Raw genomic sequence first — 16,504 nt, forward strand, 5'->3', positions numbered from 1 at the left:
CAACTTTTGAAGAAATTTTGAATTTTATGAATACATTATTGATGAATTTTACAATACATGTATTTACACTCTAGTTTTGTTTTAATAATTTAATCGCTTTCCTCTTCTTCACTGCTCTCTTCCTCTTCGGATTCTTCCTTCTTCTTCTTCTTGGATGAAGATGCTGATCCAGACTTCTTGTGAGTTTCATCATACTTGGCCTTGACAGCTTCATATTCCTTCTTTAACTTGGCTGCCTTGTCATTGTATGGCTTCTTTTCTTCATCACTCATTGCTTGCCAGAGAGCACCAACTTTCTTGGCAACCTCAGTGACCTTCAAAGTGGAATCTTCTTCGAGGAGTTGCTTTCTCTTATCTTGAGAGAAGAGCATATAGGAAGAGAGTGGTCGCTTTGGAGCGTCCTTGTCCTTCTTGGTTCTCTTTCTCTTCTTCTTTCCACTATCTTCATCGGATTCTTCTTCACTCTCCTCTTCTGATTCTGGCTTATTCTTCTTGTACTCATCCATGACCTTCTTGTGTTTCTCCATCTCAACCTTGTATCGGTCAGTGTATGGTTTCTTCTGTTCGTCGCTGAGTTGACCCCACATTTCTCCCAAAATCTTGCTTACTTCGCTGGCACTTTTGCCTTCACCAGCCTTCTTCTTGGCTTCATCTCTGTGGTCATCACAGAACAAGAAGTATGCAGTCTTTGGCTTCTTTGGTGCATTAGCGTCCTTCTTGGTCTTTTTACCTCCCTTCTTTCCTGCCATGGTGTATGTGTGTGTGCTGTTTGTTGGTTGTGTTTGATCGCTGCTGTTGCGGTTGTGTGCTGTTTGTTTGCGTGGTGTTTTTTGTATTACGTGCTGTTGGTGCTGGGAAGCTTCGAGCGAATATTCTCGCTGCTGAGTTAAAAAAAACCGTTACCGCTGCACAACATCCATCATCACCAAGCTTTTTGAAGGCCGAAGATCGAGTTTTGGTTGGAAATTCGCTGCACGGGCCAATCAACGAGCAAAGGTCTCTGGCGCCAAGAATGCGCTCACAACGGTGGTGGCTCCAAATACCGCAGCAAGACTTTCGAGCGTGGGCCTGCAGAGAGATTCGAGCCACTGCACCTCGCAACCACTCGAACGTCAAGAGAAGAGCAAAATGACGGTTATTCGCAACCCAAAGGCCTTTTGTGAGGACTTGTTGTGTATGGTCACGAAGAGAGAACTTATTGTGCTGATCTTTCATGTAACGAGAGAGGGCACATGAATGGTTGGGATGTTGTTGGGATGTGATCAGAGGATCAAGTGTTGCCACTGCTTGTGGACAACTGGAGAGTTTCGTCAAGTCAACCGTACACACCAGTCTTGTGGTTGACTATTGGTTCTTTCTTTGTGAATTCAAATTAATGAATTCCTCTTTCAAGAATGTCATTTGGAATTCGAATTGACATCTCATTGCTCGAATGGAGTTTGCTTGATTTGTCTCGTTGAAAACTTCACGAAACAAATCATTTATTTCTTCATCATGAAAGAGACGTATTAAGAAACAACAAATTCATGACTATTTGTACAACATTCTGAAACTAAATAACACGTCTCCTACTAGACTTTGAGCACAAACCAAATAGTGATACATTATATGTGGAAAATCCAAGTGTGAAATGGGATCAACACTTGCTCTCTAATGATCCATGTTCAAGGGAAGACAGAGTCTTCAAGAATAGCAGTAGAAAAATCGTACCGCCATTGTCATCCTTACTTTTAGCAATTTCACGAAAATGGTTGGTTTCCTTTTGAAAAATTCCAAAAACAGGCATTTTGATTTTCACATTTTAAAAAAGAATTGGCAACACCAATCTCTGTGAATATATAGACTGATTCACACAACCAACAACGTAACCGAAGAGTAACATCTCCTTTATTACTAACCGAAAATTTCAATTCATTGATTGAGAGCATTTTCAACGATTGCCCAAAGCGCTAGTAATTCACACCAATAATGACCATGAGAAAGCAACGTTTCACCACCACTCTTCTCCTTCTATCACTTCTTTGTATCCTTTCCTTTTGGTCATGGTGGTTGAATTATCACATTATTCTTGCCAATAGTAATGACTTGAACTATGAGAATCGTGATTTCATGAATGTTCCATTGAATGATGCTCCCTCAAAGACGTCTTTTTCAACCAATGACCGTGACGCATCCACTCCATTCACACCCTCAAACATTGACCGTTCACAAGAAGAATCTAATGATGAATTACATAATGTGAAATTCCAAGAATCACAACAGTCTGTAGATTCCTCTTCAAATGTACTCGACACTGATTCTACGACTGTCACAAACTCGATGGATTCTGAAACAGTTATAACTTCTTCCAAAACCCATTTACTCTGGCTTGAAGATGCACTATTGAATCAGAATCGACCTTGTGTGGCACAAGCAGTCAAGACTGAACTCGTCCGAAACGCCATCCAGCATTTGAAAGCTCTCAATAATTTCTCCACACAAGACGAAGAGGTGATTCTTCATCTATTGAATCAATACCTCACTCAGAAATGTATGTCTGTTCCTAACTTTTTCACACTCATGAATACTCAATTGAGAGAGAATGATTTGTACAAGATCTCATCATCCGTTGACTCTATTCATAGTAAGAGAAAACTTCGAATCAAACAAATCAAACAATCCATTCTGTACTCACTCTTAGAACGACATTCTCAGAGTTTATTATTTGGAAATTCCACACTCTTTACCAAATTGATCAGTGAGGCCAATGGATTGAAAGATCTTCAACAACCATTAGGTCCTTCTCTGAAATCCACTCTTCTCAATGTTCTCTCTCGAGTATTGAATCGTGGTGGTCAACATCATCAAGATACCATTCATAGTGGAAGTGCAAATATCATTCATGCACCTGTCAAACTCATTCAAGCTCTCGTGTCATCTGAAAAGGATTCACATCATCGAGATGGTAATAGTCGTGGACTTCCCACCTCATGTAAATACATTCTATTTGAACAACAAGTGTTTAATGAGGCCATTCAGTTTTTCTCGAAACGAATTTCACAGAGAGGACGAGAAGTTTCATTGCAATTTTACAATTCAGAAGTGAATCCTACAGATGTGGCATTGCTATGCTCTGGAAAGGGTGGTCGTGTAGGAAATGTCGATCTCTATGAAGAGTTGAGAAGATGGTTTTCTGGAAGACGACATTTGATCGATGAAATGATTGTGTGGCAACAATCATTTCAAACAACGTCGTTCCCAACAGCAACAACCACAATTCCCATCGTCACTGAGCAACAACCATCGACTGTAGAGTCTTCAACGTTACAGCAAAAAACTGAAGAAGCAACACCTACCATTGGTAGTGAAATTCCAAGTGAAAAAATTGAAGAACCTTCACAATTTACAACACGGCAGGATCATGTTGAAGTGAAACCTTCATTCTTGGAGGAGAGTAATGTTTCACAACAGCAAGAAATTCCCATCTATGAAACTCGAAAGCCATCCATTTCTACTGTTATTGGAAAAGAAGGAGCTCCTTCAGTGGTTCAACCGCCAGTTCAAGAAGAACAACCATATATTACAACTGTCACACAACCTTCAACTGCTTTTGAAGCAAAAGATCAAGAATCTGAATATTATGCCACGATTAGACCATTTCACAAAGAAGAACCTATTTTGACTCATCCTCGAATGTCACCAATCATTTCACAATTTACTCGAACATCCTCACCCATGGTCTCACAATTTCCACTCTTTCACTCCATCTTGGATGTATTCACCATTCCCTTGTCATTGAAAAGAGCTAATTCTATTATCACATTTTATTATTTGAAATTGGTAGAAAAAGTTTATCACATGATGTGTCTGAATTGCGCTCCCTATCAAACCCTTAGTGTTCTACATTTGGAAAGTCCTGGATTAGAATTCTTGGCTCATTTTGTGACCATCTTCTCCAGTTTGGTATTTCTAATCCTGTTTGTGGATCATTTGAATATTATTTCATTCACTCTCTTTTGCTTCTCCTTCTTGGCATTGAATGTGAGAAATTTGTTATCATTTAATAGTTTAGTGGATGTCCATGGAGTGGAATTCCCTTCTGGTGTGACGAGTTTGAAGGCAACCACGTCAATTCCAACACATGCAATTTCTCCATCTCTATTGAGAGCTCAATTTAACACTCCATTTTCCTTATTCTCACTATATAGCTCTGTTGCAGACAAAACTTTGTTTGGAATGATGCATTTCTTGTACCTTCCTTTATTGTCACTGGCATTTGACAAGAAAGATTCGTCCTTAATATTTAAAGCTTGCATTCTAGTTGCTGCAAGTGCAACCTTGATGGAGCAAGTAGACATTGTGTTTTACACGTTTTTCAAACATATGGCTTTGGTATTGCTGTTGGCAGGAGTGGCACGACATTTAGTCACAACCATTGGATACACTCTCTTTTATGAATTGTATTCATTGATTTCCTATGATTTGATTTTGGATAAGGCCATCTTCCAAATTCCTGAACCATTCACAGAGGAAGATCGAAAAGAATTGTCACAAGTCGCTCATCCAAAATCGAAAGTAGTCATTTCCATCGATGCTCGTGATGAAAATCCATTGATTATTGAGGCACAAGCAGTAGCAGAGAGTGGAACTGCTTCGACCATCCTACATAGTGAGATTGACACGAATGAATTCGAGAATCTACCATATGAACAGAAAGCTGAAAGGCGATATGCTGAGGAGCAAATCGAAATTTTAGAACAAGATTTAAAACATAATTTGGGAATTGATGAGGAAGATCAAGAATCACGACCATCCATTGAAATGGCCAATGTATTGGCCTAAGGTTGCTCACTTGTTTACCTAAGGTTGTAGTTCATTTGGGAAGGTAAACGTCCTACTTGGTTGAATTGTACACTCGCTAGGTTCAACATTAAGCTGTAAATATTGTATAAAATCGGTTCAAACACAATTTAATAATTGTACAATAGTTACAAAAGACCAAGGTTATCAATTGATGTGAACAAAATTAACATTGAATAGTGTAGTTTGTATCAACCAATGTTCCACGTCTCTCTTGTTCGTGTTCGATCGATTCGAAAAGTGCCTTAAAGTTACCAGCTCCGAATCCGCTATTGTTTTGTCTTTGAATAATTTCATAGAACAAGGTTGGTCTATCTTCGACTGGCTTGGTGAAAATTTGCAACAAATATCCCTTATCATCAAAATCAACCAAAATCTTCAACTTTTGCAAAACATCAATATCTTCCTTGACAGTAATTGGTGCATGAGCCAATCTCTTTCTCAAATTGTCATAGTACGAATCTGGTGTTGGTAAGAAGCTAACACCACGAGCTCTCATTTGAGTCACTGTATGAATAATATCGTTGGTTCTCAGTGCAATGTGTTGAGCACCTGCTCCTCCATAAAAGTTCACAAACTCTTCAATTTGTGACATTTTCTTTCCCTTTGCAGGTTCGTTGATTGGCATTTTGATGTTTTCCTCTTTATCGGTCATGACAATACTCTTCAAAGCACTGTAGTCTGTGTGAATCACAGAATCGTCGACACTCCAGAATCGATGGAATCCCAATTTTTGTTCATACCATTCACAAATATTAACCATTTCATTCCATCCTTGATTTCCGACAATGTGATCCACATTCAACAATCCAACTTCAGGAGTAAAGCTTTGGAATGGATCATCACCATCTTGTTCAATGACCTTAAATCCAGGTAAGAACTTTCCCTTGAATTCGGATCTTTCAACAAAGGTGTGAATGGTATCTCCATAGGTTTTCACACTTGCAATTTTGACACTTCCCAATTCTGAATCTGTCAAGGTTTGTGGTTCTCTTACACTAATAGCTCCATTCTCAACAGCTGCCTTATAAATGGCTTCAGCATTATCTACAGTAAATGCAATATCACGAACACCATCTCCGTGTTCAGCATGGTGAGCACTCATCTCTCTTGCCAATGCACTCTTTGAGGCAGGTAAGAGAGGAGAAGAGAAGGCGAGAATGGCATTGTTTTGGCGGACGACATGAGTGACAATCTCCTTACTTCCAGTTTCTAAACCACGATAGGCATATGGTCGGAATCCAAATCTGTGTGTGTGATAATGGGTGTGTGTGCACAGAATTTATATTAGGTCAGGACAACATGAGATTCAATTTGTTTCGGAAATTAGTTGTAGTGATGATATTGTCCGAAGAGAGAGTATAAATAAACACACGAGGAGGAAGATTCAAAGAGGATGTTGTTGTAAATTCGGGTTCATCATCATGGACAACCGGATCATAGAGTAAAAACAAGGTTAGTCTTTATCAATGGATGATCATCATCTTGTAGTACATACCTTGAAATGTAATAATCACGAGCTTGGAGGGCATTACCAACCCAAAACTCAACATAATCAAAAGCAAGGAATCTACCAGCAGGTACTTGAGCGGACTATCATCATCATGGATGATTTCGTTAAACAAATACATAACGGATGGTCATTGTAAAGAATGAGAATGATCATGAAAAATATGAGATGAGGAGAATCTACAGAGAGATGTACCTACCATCATGATGCGAGAATGCAAGAGTTTTTAATCGTGGCGTAATTGGACCAAGTGAATGATTTTTTTTGTGGTTGGTTTTGGCAAAAACAGTGGAGTTTTCGGATTTGGATAAAATTGAAGGTGGGCTTGAGTTTACAACGGGGTTGCCTGAACTTCCGTTTGATCGGAGGGATTCAAGGAATGTGATGAGGCTTCAAAAGTGTAAGGTTTCTAGTGGCGCTTTTGTTTTGAATTTCGCCTCAACCAACAATTTCAAATAATTAGCAACACAAACCTTCACAAGAACATGTGTAGAGTACTTGTAAGGTTTCTTATTTAAAAATGTCTTTAACACGTTCCATGATCTACGTGGATAGGATGTCTCGATTAATCTGGGTTGTTGTGTTGATTGCACTGTGCTTGTACAACTTCATTTCGTTACACTGTACCGACCAAGAACTGACCTATGTGTGGACTTTTAACGAAGCACTCATTATATAAGAGGAAATACATACGCCGAATCCAATGAGAATTAATGCTCCAGTCCGAAGGCCTTAATACTCTCAAAAAAATGTCCTTTAACTTCGCCCGTAATTTTCGCAACGAAGTAGCTAGAATGGCTCCAAAAGCCATAATATCTTTCGAAAAAGACAGTGACTATAAAAACAGTGTTGCTCCATCCGATAATTATAAAGATTATGAAGAAATTAATGAGGAACTAATAGATAGAGCGTTGAACGAAAGAGCTAAGTCGGGTGGTTCGTAGTGTAACACGAGCCGTGGTGCAAGGTTGATTGAATACAGGAGTCTAAAACTACATCGTGCCGAGTGCAATACCACCTTAACAAATGAAGGGTGTACAAACAGCGGGTGTGGGCTAACAAGAATTTTGTTGTTAAAACACACATACCATCATTGTCTTTTTGACATACACTAAATACGTTCTTGCTCTTGTCTTTATGGCCGTCTCCATATGTAAATCCAAGTAAAAAGCGAAGACCTAATGTCTTGGATACAAAACATCAATAATGAGGATAATGTTTCTTGGTCCCCACCAGAGTGTTGGTTTTCGTAGTTGCAGCGGCAGCAGTTGAGACCAGCATTGGAATGTGTGATATAAAAGTCTTGGTGAAATAGAAAAACAACAAAAAACTTACGCGGTCTGCAGGACTCGAACCTGCGCGGGTCACCCCATTTGATTTCTAATCAAACGCCTTAAACCACTCGGCCAAGACCGCTTATGACTTACAAACAGGTGACGATAAGAATTGGTGTATCGTCACCCAATTGATTGTCTTTTTGACTCACACTAAATACATTCTCTCTCTTTTTTATGGAGGTCGCAATATCAACGAACCAAAGAGTGGTGTTCAAATCATCCAACAATTACATCTTTTTACAAAGGCTGTTCCTTCCTACATTATGAATCTATTGAAATTTGATGGAAATAAATGCAGAGTATGAGATGGACTAGTTGTCTACACCGACTGTTGAAAACTTCTTTTTTTTTTCTTGGTAATCGAACGCCTTAACCACTCGGCCAAGACTGCTTCATATCTTATTGTACTTTATTTGTTGTACTGCCAAGTAGGCTCGCAAAAACTAATCAATTAAGCGTGGTTCGTCAAATCTTGAGACAATCCAATGAAATAGTTGTTTCAAACTTTGAACCTTTCACAGGAAGAGGTTAATTCTATGCAACAGTTTCTGCACAACGTTATAATTTTTCCACAACCAATAGCTCACACCATCAATCGAATGGAGTGTTGGTTCCACTTGCCCTTCCCTCAGTGGTTATTGTACTGTTTAACAAAGATTTCATGATCTTTTCCTTAAGGGTTGATAGACAGACAGAAACAGTCCTACTTAAAGCTGTGAATTGTGAAATAGTTTGCCATTCACTTTGAAGGCAAAAAGTAACAGGGGGCTGGGGCCTGCAAGATTTGCATCCTGATCCAAGTAGCCATAAGCAGCTCTGGGTTCAGGTGATTAAGCACAGGTGTTTTTTTCATTCCATTAAATTATTTGAAACACTCAAAATAATTATCATTATTTGATTTCTAATGGTCTACAATATCAAGCTGCAGGTTTGTCCATTTTAGATAGATGAACCTTCCTGTTGAAACTTGTTCTGGTTGCATTGTGAAAAAAACAAAGTTAAGCTTTTTAGTGGATATATAATTTATTTAAAGTGCTCTTATTGTGTTGGATACTTGTTCCAAAGATCTAATTCAAAGAATAAATTATATAACATTGAAATAAAATTATTTGTTGAAAATCAATTTCATCATCACAATTTTCACGTTAAATCATCAAAACATTTAAAAAAACGCAATACCATCCACTTCCGAGCACTTACACTTGGAAAAGTAAATCATTGCAACAATACTTGTTACAGCTCCCAACACGGTCGTGATGGTCTTTTCCGATTGTGCTAAAAATCTTTCTTTTTTAATTTCCTTTCTTCTTTGTTTGGATGATATTTGGCAAAGTTCTTCATCCGTCTCGGAATCGTAGGCTTGATCCGACCATTGCTCAATTTGTTGATCGAACCAGGATGTTGTTGAAGACATTTTTTTCAATTTTTATATTTCTGATTGATTGAGATGAACCACAAATAAAAGGTTAGACAATCTTTGAGCGTATTCTTTCGAATTTGACAGCCATGAATATGAAGAGTAATACTCTTGAATACATTCAAGTCCTCACAGTAACTCTGGTTTCAAACATGTTATTTAAGGAATGATAACCTCTCAGAACACAGAGTGCAATCTAAGAGATTCTTAAGATGGCATAAAAAAGTACAAATTTGATGAAACAAGCAATTCTTGGTTTCCATTAGAGTCTAATAACTCGGCAGTCGATCGGTGAAGAAACATTTGCAAAATGGATGACGATATCATTGTTGACCACTCTGCTTTTTTACAAAAACAGTAGTACTGCAGCTTTTTCACGGATGATCCATTTCTTGCATCTTCTTCCTCTGCATGAACAACACAATCAACACCTTCCCAACGTGAACAATTCCATTCAAAAAAAAATGCAAAAACCCTCTCTTCGGAAACGTTCCAAACGGATTTCCTATGCTGAAGATGAAGATGATAACAGTTTTGGAGAGGAAGAGATAGTGGAAGAACATTTTGATGATGATGATGTTGAGGAGGAAGAGATAAAGAGGAGGCCAACAAGGTCTTCCAGCCGAAAACAGACCACATCAACCGAGAAGTCAACTCCTCGGAAGAAGAGACAGCAACAAGAAGATGAAGACCATGATGATGATTATGTTGAAATGGATGACATTTCGGAAAACAATGATGAAACTCCAAGAATGAGTTCAACAAGGAAGAATAGTAGAAATGCTCATCGGACTAGTAACGGCAGCAAGGCAAAATCGTCGCCAAGCACGGGCGGTAAGCGCATGACTACTAATAATAATACCAAAACGTCGGCAGCTACTAGTCATACCAAAACATCAACAACTAGTCCTAGCACTCATAAAACCACCTCACCAACAAGAAATGCTACTCGTAGCAACAAACAAGTAGCATCCTCCAGCCCTTCGTCAAACGCATCAAGCAAGCATACCGCCGAAGGCACACACCAAATTAAGAATCAGGATTCCACTTGTGAGGAACAACAAGATGAAGACAACAATAACGACGAAAATGCAATCCTGTTCATTTCATCATCATCCTCTTCCGAGGACTCTGAGGACGAATATATCAATCCAAGTGGAAGTGACGATGAGGGTTTAGAAGAATTAAGCCATTGGGTTGACATTGACGAATCCGAAGATTTGGTTGTGACAATGAGTGATGACGAGGATGAGCAAGATGACTCTGCTGAAGAAGACGATGATGAAAGCAGTGATGACCAAGATGATGAAGACTATCGCGAATCGAAACGAAAAAAGCCACAAAAATCGCGAAAATCGACATCTACTTTAACAAAACGCAACAATGTGACGAAACGGAGAAGAGAAAAAAGCATTTCGCCCCTGCCTGTTTCCAGGAATTCAAAAACTGGATCAAACACCAATCAACGACGAAAGAAGAGCCCTGCGACCAAATTACCAAGTCCTGCATCTCGAGGAGGTCGTTCGAGAAAATCTCCAGCCACTCGGCAGGAGTCACCTTCAACGAGCTTGGACACCAAGAATGGAGTACCAAATTTATATCAAATTTATAACGTCTCTGAAGTTCAAGAACAATTACAAGAATACAATAGGTCAAGAATTGCAGAAATGAACCACGAGAGTGATCACGAAGAACATACTCTTCAAAATAAGCAGCTTGGAAAATCGCAATTCACTAACTTGTCCATTCAACATCCTGTCCAGAAAAATTCCACTCTTCCACCTAATGTGACTGTTCATACCAACATTTCTAACGATACGATCAAAAACCCATCTCCCAACAGAGATACCTGTAGCAATCAACAAGTGTCTCTGGTTACACCATATTCCAAATCTAAATGTGAATTTTTCAAACTTCCACAAACAACCTCCCTAGCAAATGAAGAGAACGACCTGCACATGAATGAGAATATCAAGTAAGTATTTTGACATGGACATGAATTTTTGTTACCTTCATTTGTGTATTCCAAAAATGTAATTGTCCACAAATTACACCTCAATTATATTCTCATCACTAATACACAGTATGGCACCCTCTATTGGAGTGAAATTAGCCAATTTCGATGGCTTTCAAAGTTTGATTGAAAAGAAATTACTTCTCAAAAATGCTTCATTGGATGAAGAAAATGATGAAAACCAAGAGGATGACCAACCTTACGACCCTAGCTTTATTTCCGAGCATGTTTCTAATGCAGTTGCTGTTGGTGCCTCGTCACACTACACAATCAAGCCCTTCAAAGATGGCCATTATATCAATTGTGATTTACGATATTTTACCCTTTCTTCTCTAGGAAAATTTGACGTCATTCTCATCGACCCACCTTGGAGAGTGGTTCAGAGCCGTCCTCAAGAAGCCATGATGTTCAGCAACACAAATTTTAAACTCAACTACAACACTCTCTCGTATCAAGAAATTATGGACATTAATGTTGGATCATTATGTGATCAGGGTTTTTGCTTCTTGTGGGTCCTCAACTCTTCATTGCAATTTGGACTTAATTTATTGAATCATTGGGGCTTTACATATATTGACAAAATTGTGTGGGTGAAGAAGACCAAAAATGATCAAATATTTGCTGGAACTGGCTACTACTTTTTACACTCGACCGAGTTATTATTGGTTGGTGTTAAACATGGTTCTACAAAGAAGAATGGCCAAAAACTGCAGTACATTTCCAAAGTCTCCAATGATATTTTATTTAGTAAGGTTGGCATTCAATCTCAAAAACCAAAAGAAGTTTATGAAATTATTGAAAATATGGTACCAGGAGCTAGAAAAATTGAATTATTTGGTCGAAATCACAACATTCGACGTGGTTGGTTGAGTGTTGGCAATCGTCTTGGTGAAGCATTTGAAAAGGAAATGACCAGCTATTCTTGCACCAAGTGTGATAAAAACCTATTTTCCCCAGACATGATGGGAACCTCTAAGAATATTCCTAGATATAAGAGCCATGTGGACCCAACTGTAAATTTATGTTCACAATGTGCTGATAAGTATGAAAAACAATATGGACCTTATTTTGTAATTGAAAATACTTGTACAGAACCAATATTCCACGATTGGTATGCATGTGACAATTGTGAAATGTATCCAATATGTGGATCTAGATTCTCGTGTAAAGAATGTGATAAGGATTTTGATGTGTGTGAGGAATGCTTTGATGCCACCATGACTAGCACACCTGAGGAAGGAGGTCATCAACATGCTGCATCTGCATTTACCTGTATTGAATTTCCAGACCCTGGTTGTGGTTATGCTGTTCATGTGGATAAGCGTTGCACTTCTTGTTTGGCATGTCCCATTGTTGGTGAACGATTTATGTGTACAGAATGTAAGGACGTGAATTTGTGTAGAAAATGTTTCTTTTTACAAAAGGAACCTAAAGGACACAAATGTACTCATGAAATTTCACTCATTCCAGAACCAAGACATGTTCATTCGAAACTTAAATGTGCAGCATGTGCTACTGTGGGTCTGGAGGGACCTATTCACAAATGCAAAACATGCATGTCATTCATACTGTGTAACAAGTGTTATATTTTACATGAGAAGAATTATGAAAGCCTGCACTTGGACAAGTATACGACACACAAGCCATTCCATTCATTTATGCGTATGAAGTGAAAGTTGTATTTAATTTATTTCAACAGTAGACAACTGTTTTAAAAAAGCTAAATTGTAAATTATGAAGTTCAGAACTTGGCTAAAAATATGTGATGCTGTTTTTGCGAAAGTGACAAAACAATAATAATTTATTCATAATGCAAACTATTAAAAAACGTTGTTTTGTTTTGACAAAATTAACACATTTAGAAATTCAGCCAAAACAATAATAATTTATTCATAATGCAAACTATTAAAAAACGGTTTGTGGAAATACACTCCAAAAGATCTTGCAATTCTATGAAAATAAAATGTTTCAAAACATCCCCATAGAGGTCATTCAATTTGACATTTGCTCCTATCTCGATACACGTTCCATTGTCTCACTCTCCCAATGCCACTCCCATCTCTACGACGAGATCAGTAACTCGGATGTGGTTTGGCAAACTCTCCTCTTTCAACAATTTAAGAACATTGAGTGTCCACTTTGGCTAAAAGATCTACACCCTTATACATCCTCTGATCGGCAACATTCTTCAATGAATACTTTATCCAAATCAATACTTTCCTCTGCAGTGAAATGCTTTGAACAATTGGCCACAACCATCTACAGAAAAAAGAAAGTACAACAGGATTGGACAGATCATTCCGTTTGGGATAACATGGACGATTGGGAGGATCTTGAAATTAATCGAACCATTCTCGACTATGAACTTCGAGGAATTCTCTATGCATACAAAAACCAATTCATCTTTCATTGCTTTCGATTGTTTTCCTTTGACAGCACATTTGAGAGAGCAACTTCATGTTTGGGCTTTACCCTCTCAAATCACCTTCTCAAACCTTGTCACACTCAACTCACTCATGGATGGGAAACTTGTGTCTGTAAAAAGGAATTGCGCAGAGGTTACAGATACTTTTGGTGTGTTCATTTAACACTCTATGAAGATGATCCTTCAGCGCACGATTGGAAAGTGTTAATTGGTGTTGATAACATGCCAAATGGTCCACGATCATCAACGTCTCCTCATTCAACATGTTTTGGTCAACAGTTTCCTTCGATTGGGTTTGGATACAATGTTGGATCAGATTGTGAACATCCTTGCTTTCAACGTGGCACAAGACCTTTGAACAAGAATGCTAACAAGCAGGGTGATTTGATTGGAGTAGAATTCTATTTTCCAAAAAGTGGAAATGATCTACGAGATCGACCCGAGCTCACATGTTACATTCAGAATGGTAAACAAGTGAGACACATGTATGGAAATAATAGACCCAACATTGCAGAGACGTATCGACCAGTGATTTCTCTAATTTCCAGGCAATATGCTGTTTCTGTCTTTCCATGGGATGGAGATGTCGAAAAATTAATGTCCATTTCTATGAATTAATTTCATCAAACTAGTGTATTGTCGTTGATATTTCTCAAAATTACTGAAATGGTTCAAGATCATATCCAAGTAAACCCTTCTCTCTTAATTTTCGTTCATGTTCTTTTCTTGCATGAAATTCTAACTCTTGTTCTCGGGTGTGAGCCGTGTTACTTCCGGGTTCCATGATGAGTTGATTCATTTCTAACATTCTTCGATGTTTGGTCATTTCTTTACTGTAAAATCGTTCTTCTCTCTTGATGATGTCCTGTTTTTTCTTTGGATCCAGTTTTCCACCACTATTCAAACCAGAATGATATCTTTGATATTTCCATTGATCGTTTTTCGTTGTGTTCGAAGCTTCTTGTTGTTCCATCATTAATTGATTCAATGTTTGATTGAGTTTATCCTGTGATTCTTTTTTAAGATCTGGAGAAGTGAGAATGGAATTGATTTTGATGAGACTGCATGTTAATTCTATGGCTTGATGGAGAGATTGAATTTTCACTCTCATAGAATCCCAAATTCCCAATTGAACTGGTTCTACAAATTCAACTGGATATTTCAAACAATTTAAGGTATGCAATTGTGTTGTTGTAAAGGTGTTCTTAGTGGTGGACAATGATTGTTGAGTCAATAATTTCCATTGTCTCATGACAAGATTCACATTGAATCCGCTCTTTTCACAAAGAGTAGCAGGAATGGATGATTCCAGAGCATTTGCGAACATTTCATAAATACATTGTTCTGTGGGAGTTAACTTGGTGTTCGTACTGCAGCACATTTCACGAATTCGATAACCTAGCATCATCTCCAAGCATCCTCCACCAGGGGCAATCAGACAATCTTCGTAAGAATTTCTTAGAATTTTCAGAGCGCCCTTAATAATACGAATGTATCTGTGCTGAATAATGACATTGGCAGCATGGACAATAATTGTACCAATCCTACTCTCGGTCTTTCCTTGAATATACACTGTCGATTCTGTTTGTCGGTGATCTTCATGAATTTTAATTGTCGAAACAGAGCCTAAATATTCTTCCTTAATTTCCTGTTCACATGAATAGACCTTGGTACTGGATGTGAGTTCACATAATTTATCGCAAATATCCTGTCGTACGTGTCTCAAAGCAATAATTCCACTCTTACAGAATCTGTCCAAACTAATATCATCAATGGCATCATTTGAAACAACGACGCCAACGCCGCTCTTAATGATGTGATTAATTTGCTGATCAATCTTTGCTCTTTCATTCCTCAATAATTGCAGTCGCTCCTCTGCTGTACGAAACTCATTCTTCTTTTTCTCCTTGATCAATTCCAGTGGAATATCGCTAAGTACAATAATTTTGCAATTTTCATGTTGACGGAGCATGTAGGGATGTTGCAAACCATGTTCAAATGCCAAACCCTTAAAGTATTCAGCTTTACCACTGAGTGATGTGAGGGCAATGACATGAATATTGTGAAAATTGGGGTTTTGCTGCAAATTTTTCATTTCGTGAATTGTCAAATTTTCATAAAGTGTGGAGGATGCTTCCGTACAAACATCCATGAATAGTTGTGTCTCCTTGTCATTCAATTTTGTTGAGAGAAATGTTTTCAATAGCTCTCTAGCCTTTTCTGAATGCAGTCGAATTTTCAGTGAAAGAATGTCCTTGTTGTTCTTGATGCTCGATAAATCAATTTGCTCATTCTTCTCATTCACCAGTAAATTAAATCCAAATTTTTTCATTTCATTCACACAAAACTTTTCAATTTTCATCAACACTTCGCCAATCACCAATGGCTCTACAGAATTCATGACTAATTCATGTACTCCTCGAGTCAGCTCCAATAAAATTTTCAAAAAGCTAATAGTTCCATCTCCACATCCTACATGTAATTGCTTCAATGCTTTCATGATCATCACTCCAACGGGATGTCTCACAGATAAATGTTGCAGAATAAACGATCCTTCCGATGATACATATTTTGCTTGTTTGTGAGCAGAAGAAGACAAGTCTACAATAATTTTCGCACGAGCGTTGGCATTCGGACCAAAACAGTCTGAAACTTGATCAAATAATTGTTGTACAATACTTTCAACAATTCTAATAAAAGACGGAGATGCCAACTGATGATGATCCACAACTACATCTTGCTGATGAGGAGAGAAGGTATTCATAGAGATTAATTTGCTTAATATTTTTTTTGTAATTTTAAATCATGTTGAAGTTGGCCTTTTGCGATCTTGGAGGATATTGTAGATATTCATGATGCCTTCAAATCCATAAATCTATTGGAAACATGTAAAGCACAATATACCAGCAAAAGAAATCGTTAAATCACGAAGAATAACATCCAGATGACGAAACTACTTGTT

The 16,504-nt window shown here is 38.0% G+C and overlaps 7 protein-coding genes across 7 annotated transcripts; 3 read left to right on the forward strand and 4 right to left on the reverse strand.

Annotated features, from left to right (window-relative positions):
* Window positions 1-89: 89 nt before the first annotated feature.
* On the reverse strand, window positions 90-749 carry C9374_011481 (uncharacterized protein; the record flags this gene model as incomplete). The annotated part of the gene is made up of 1 exon (XM_044687141.1): window positions 90-749. One exon carries the CDS (start codon window positions 747-749, stop codon window positions 90-92), a length of 660 nt encoding a protein of 219 aa, XP_044554650.1.
* A 1,219-nt stretch (window positions 750-1,968) lies between these two features.
* Window positions 1,969-4,821, forward strand: C9374_011482 (uncharacterized protein; the record flags this gene model as incomplete). The annotated part of the gene is made up of 1 exon (XM_044687142.1): window positions 1,969-4,821. The coding sequence occupies one exon, from the start codon at window positions 1,969-1,971 to the stop codon at window positions 4,819-4,821; it is 2,853 nt and encodes a 950-aa protein (XP_044554651.1).
* A 184-nt stretch (window positions 4,822-5,005) lies between these two features.
* Window positions 5,006-6,551, reverse strand: C9374_011483 (uncharacterized protein; the record flags this gene model as incomplete). Its single annotated transcript, XM_044687143.1, has 3 exons — window positions 5,006-6,086; window positions 6,338-6,432; window positions 6,549-6,551. The coding sequence occupies 3 exons, from the start codon at window positions 6,549-6,551 to the stop codon at window positions 5,006-5,008; spliced, it is 1,179 nt and encodes a 392-aa protein (XP_044554652.1).
* Window positions 6,552-8,724: 2,173 nt separating this feature from the next.
* C9374_011484 (uncharacterized protein) lies at window positions 8,725-9,100 on the reverse strand (the record flags this gene model as incomplete). The annotated part of the gene is made up of 2 exons (XM_044687144.1): window positions 8,725-8,753; window positions 8,887-9,100. The coding sequence occupies 2 exons, from the start codon at window positions 9,098-9,100 to the stop codon at window positions 8,725-8,727; spliced, it is 243 nt and encodes an 80-aa protein (XP_044554653.1).
* A 467-nt stretch (window positions 9,101-9,567) lies between these two features.
* On the forward strand, window positions 9,568-12,790 carry C9374_011485 (uncharacterized protein; the record flags this gene model as incomplete). The annotated part of the gene is made up of 2 exons (XM_044687145.1): window positions 9,568-11,078; window positions 11,188-12,790. 2 exons carry the CDS (start codon window positions 9,568-9,570, stop codon window positions 12,788-12,790), a joined length of 3,114 nt encoding a protein of 1,037 aa, XP_044554654.1.
* Window positions 12,791-13,080: 290 nt separating this feature from the next.
* Window positions 13,081-14,160, forward strand: C9374_011486 (uncharacterized protein; the record flags this gene model as incomplete). The annotated part of the gene is made up of 1 exon (XM_044687146.1): window positions 13,081-14,160. One exon carries the CDS (start codon window positions 13,081-13,083, stop codon window positions 14,158-14,160), a length of 1,080 nt encoding a protein of 359 aa, XP_044554655.1.
* Window positions 14,161-14,200: 40 nt separating this feature from the next.
* Window positions 14,201-16,306, reverse strand: C9374_011487 (uncharacterized protein; the record flags this gene model as incomplete). The annotated part of the gene is made up of 1 exon (XM_044687147.1): window positions 14,201-16,306. One exon carries the CDS (start codon window positions 16,304-16,306, stop codon window positions 14,201-14,203), a length of 2,106 nt encoding a protein of 701 aa, XP_044554656.1.
* Window positions 16,307-16,504: the final 198 nt, after the last annotated feature.

Source organism: Naegleria lovaniensis (genome assembly GCF_003324165.1).
Source record: "Naegleria lovaniensis strain ATCC 30569 chromosome Unknown tig004, whole genome shotgun sequence".
Classification (NCBI taxonomy): domain Eukaryota; phylum Heterolobosea; class Eutetramitea; order Acrasida; family Naegleriidae; genus Naegleria; species Naegleria lovaniensis.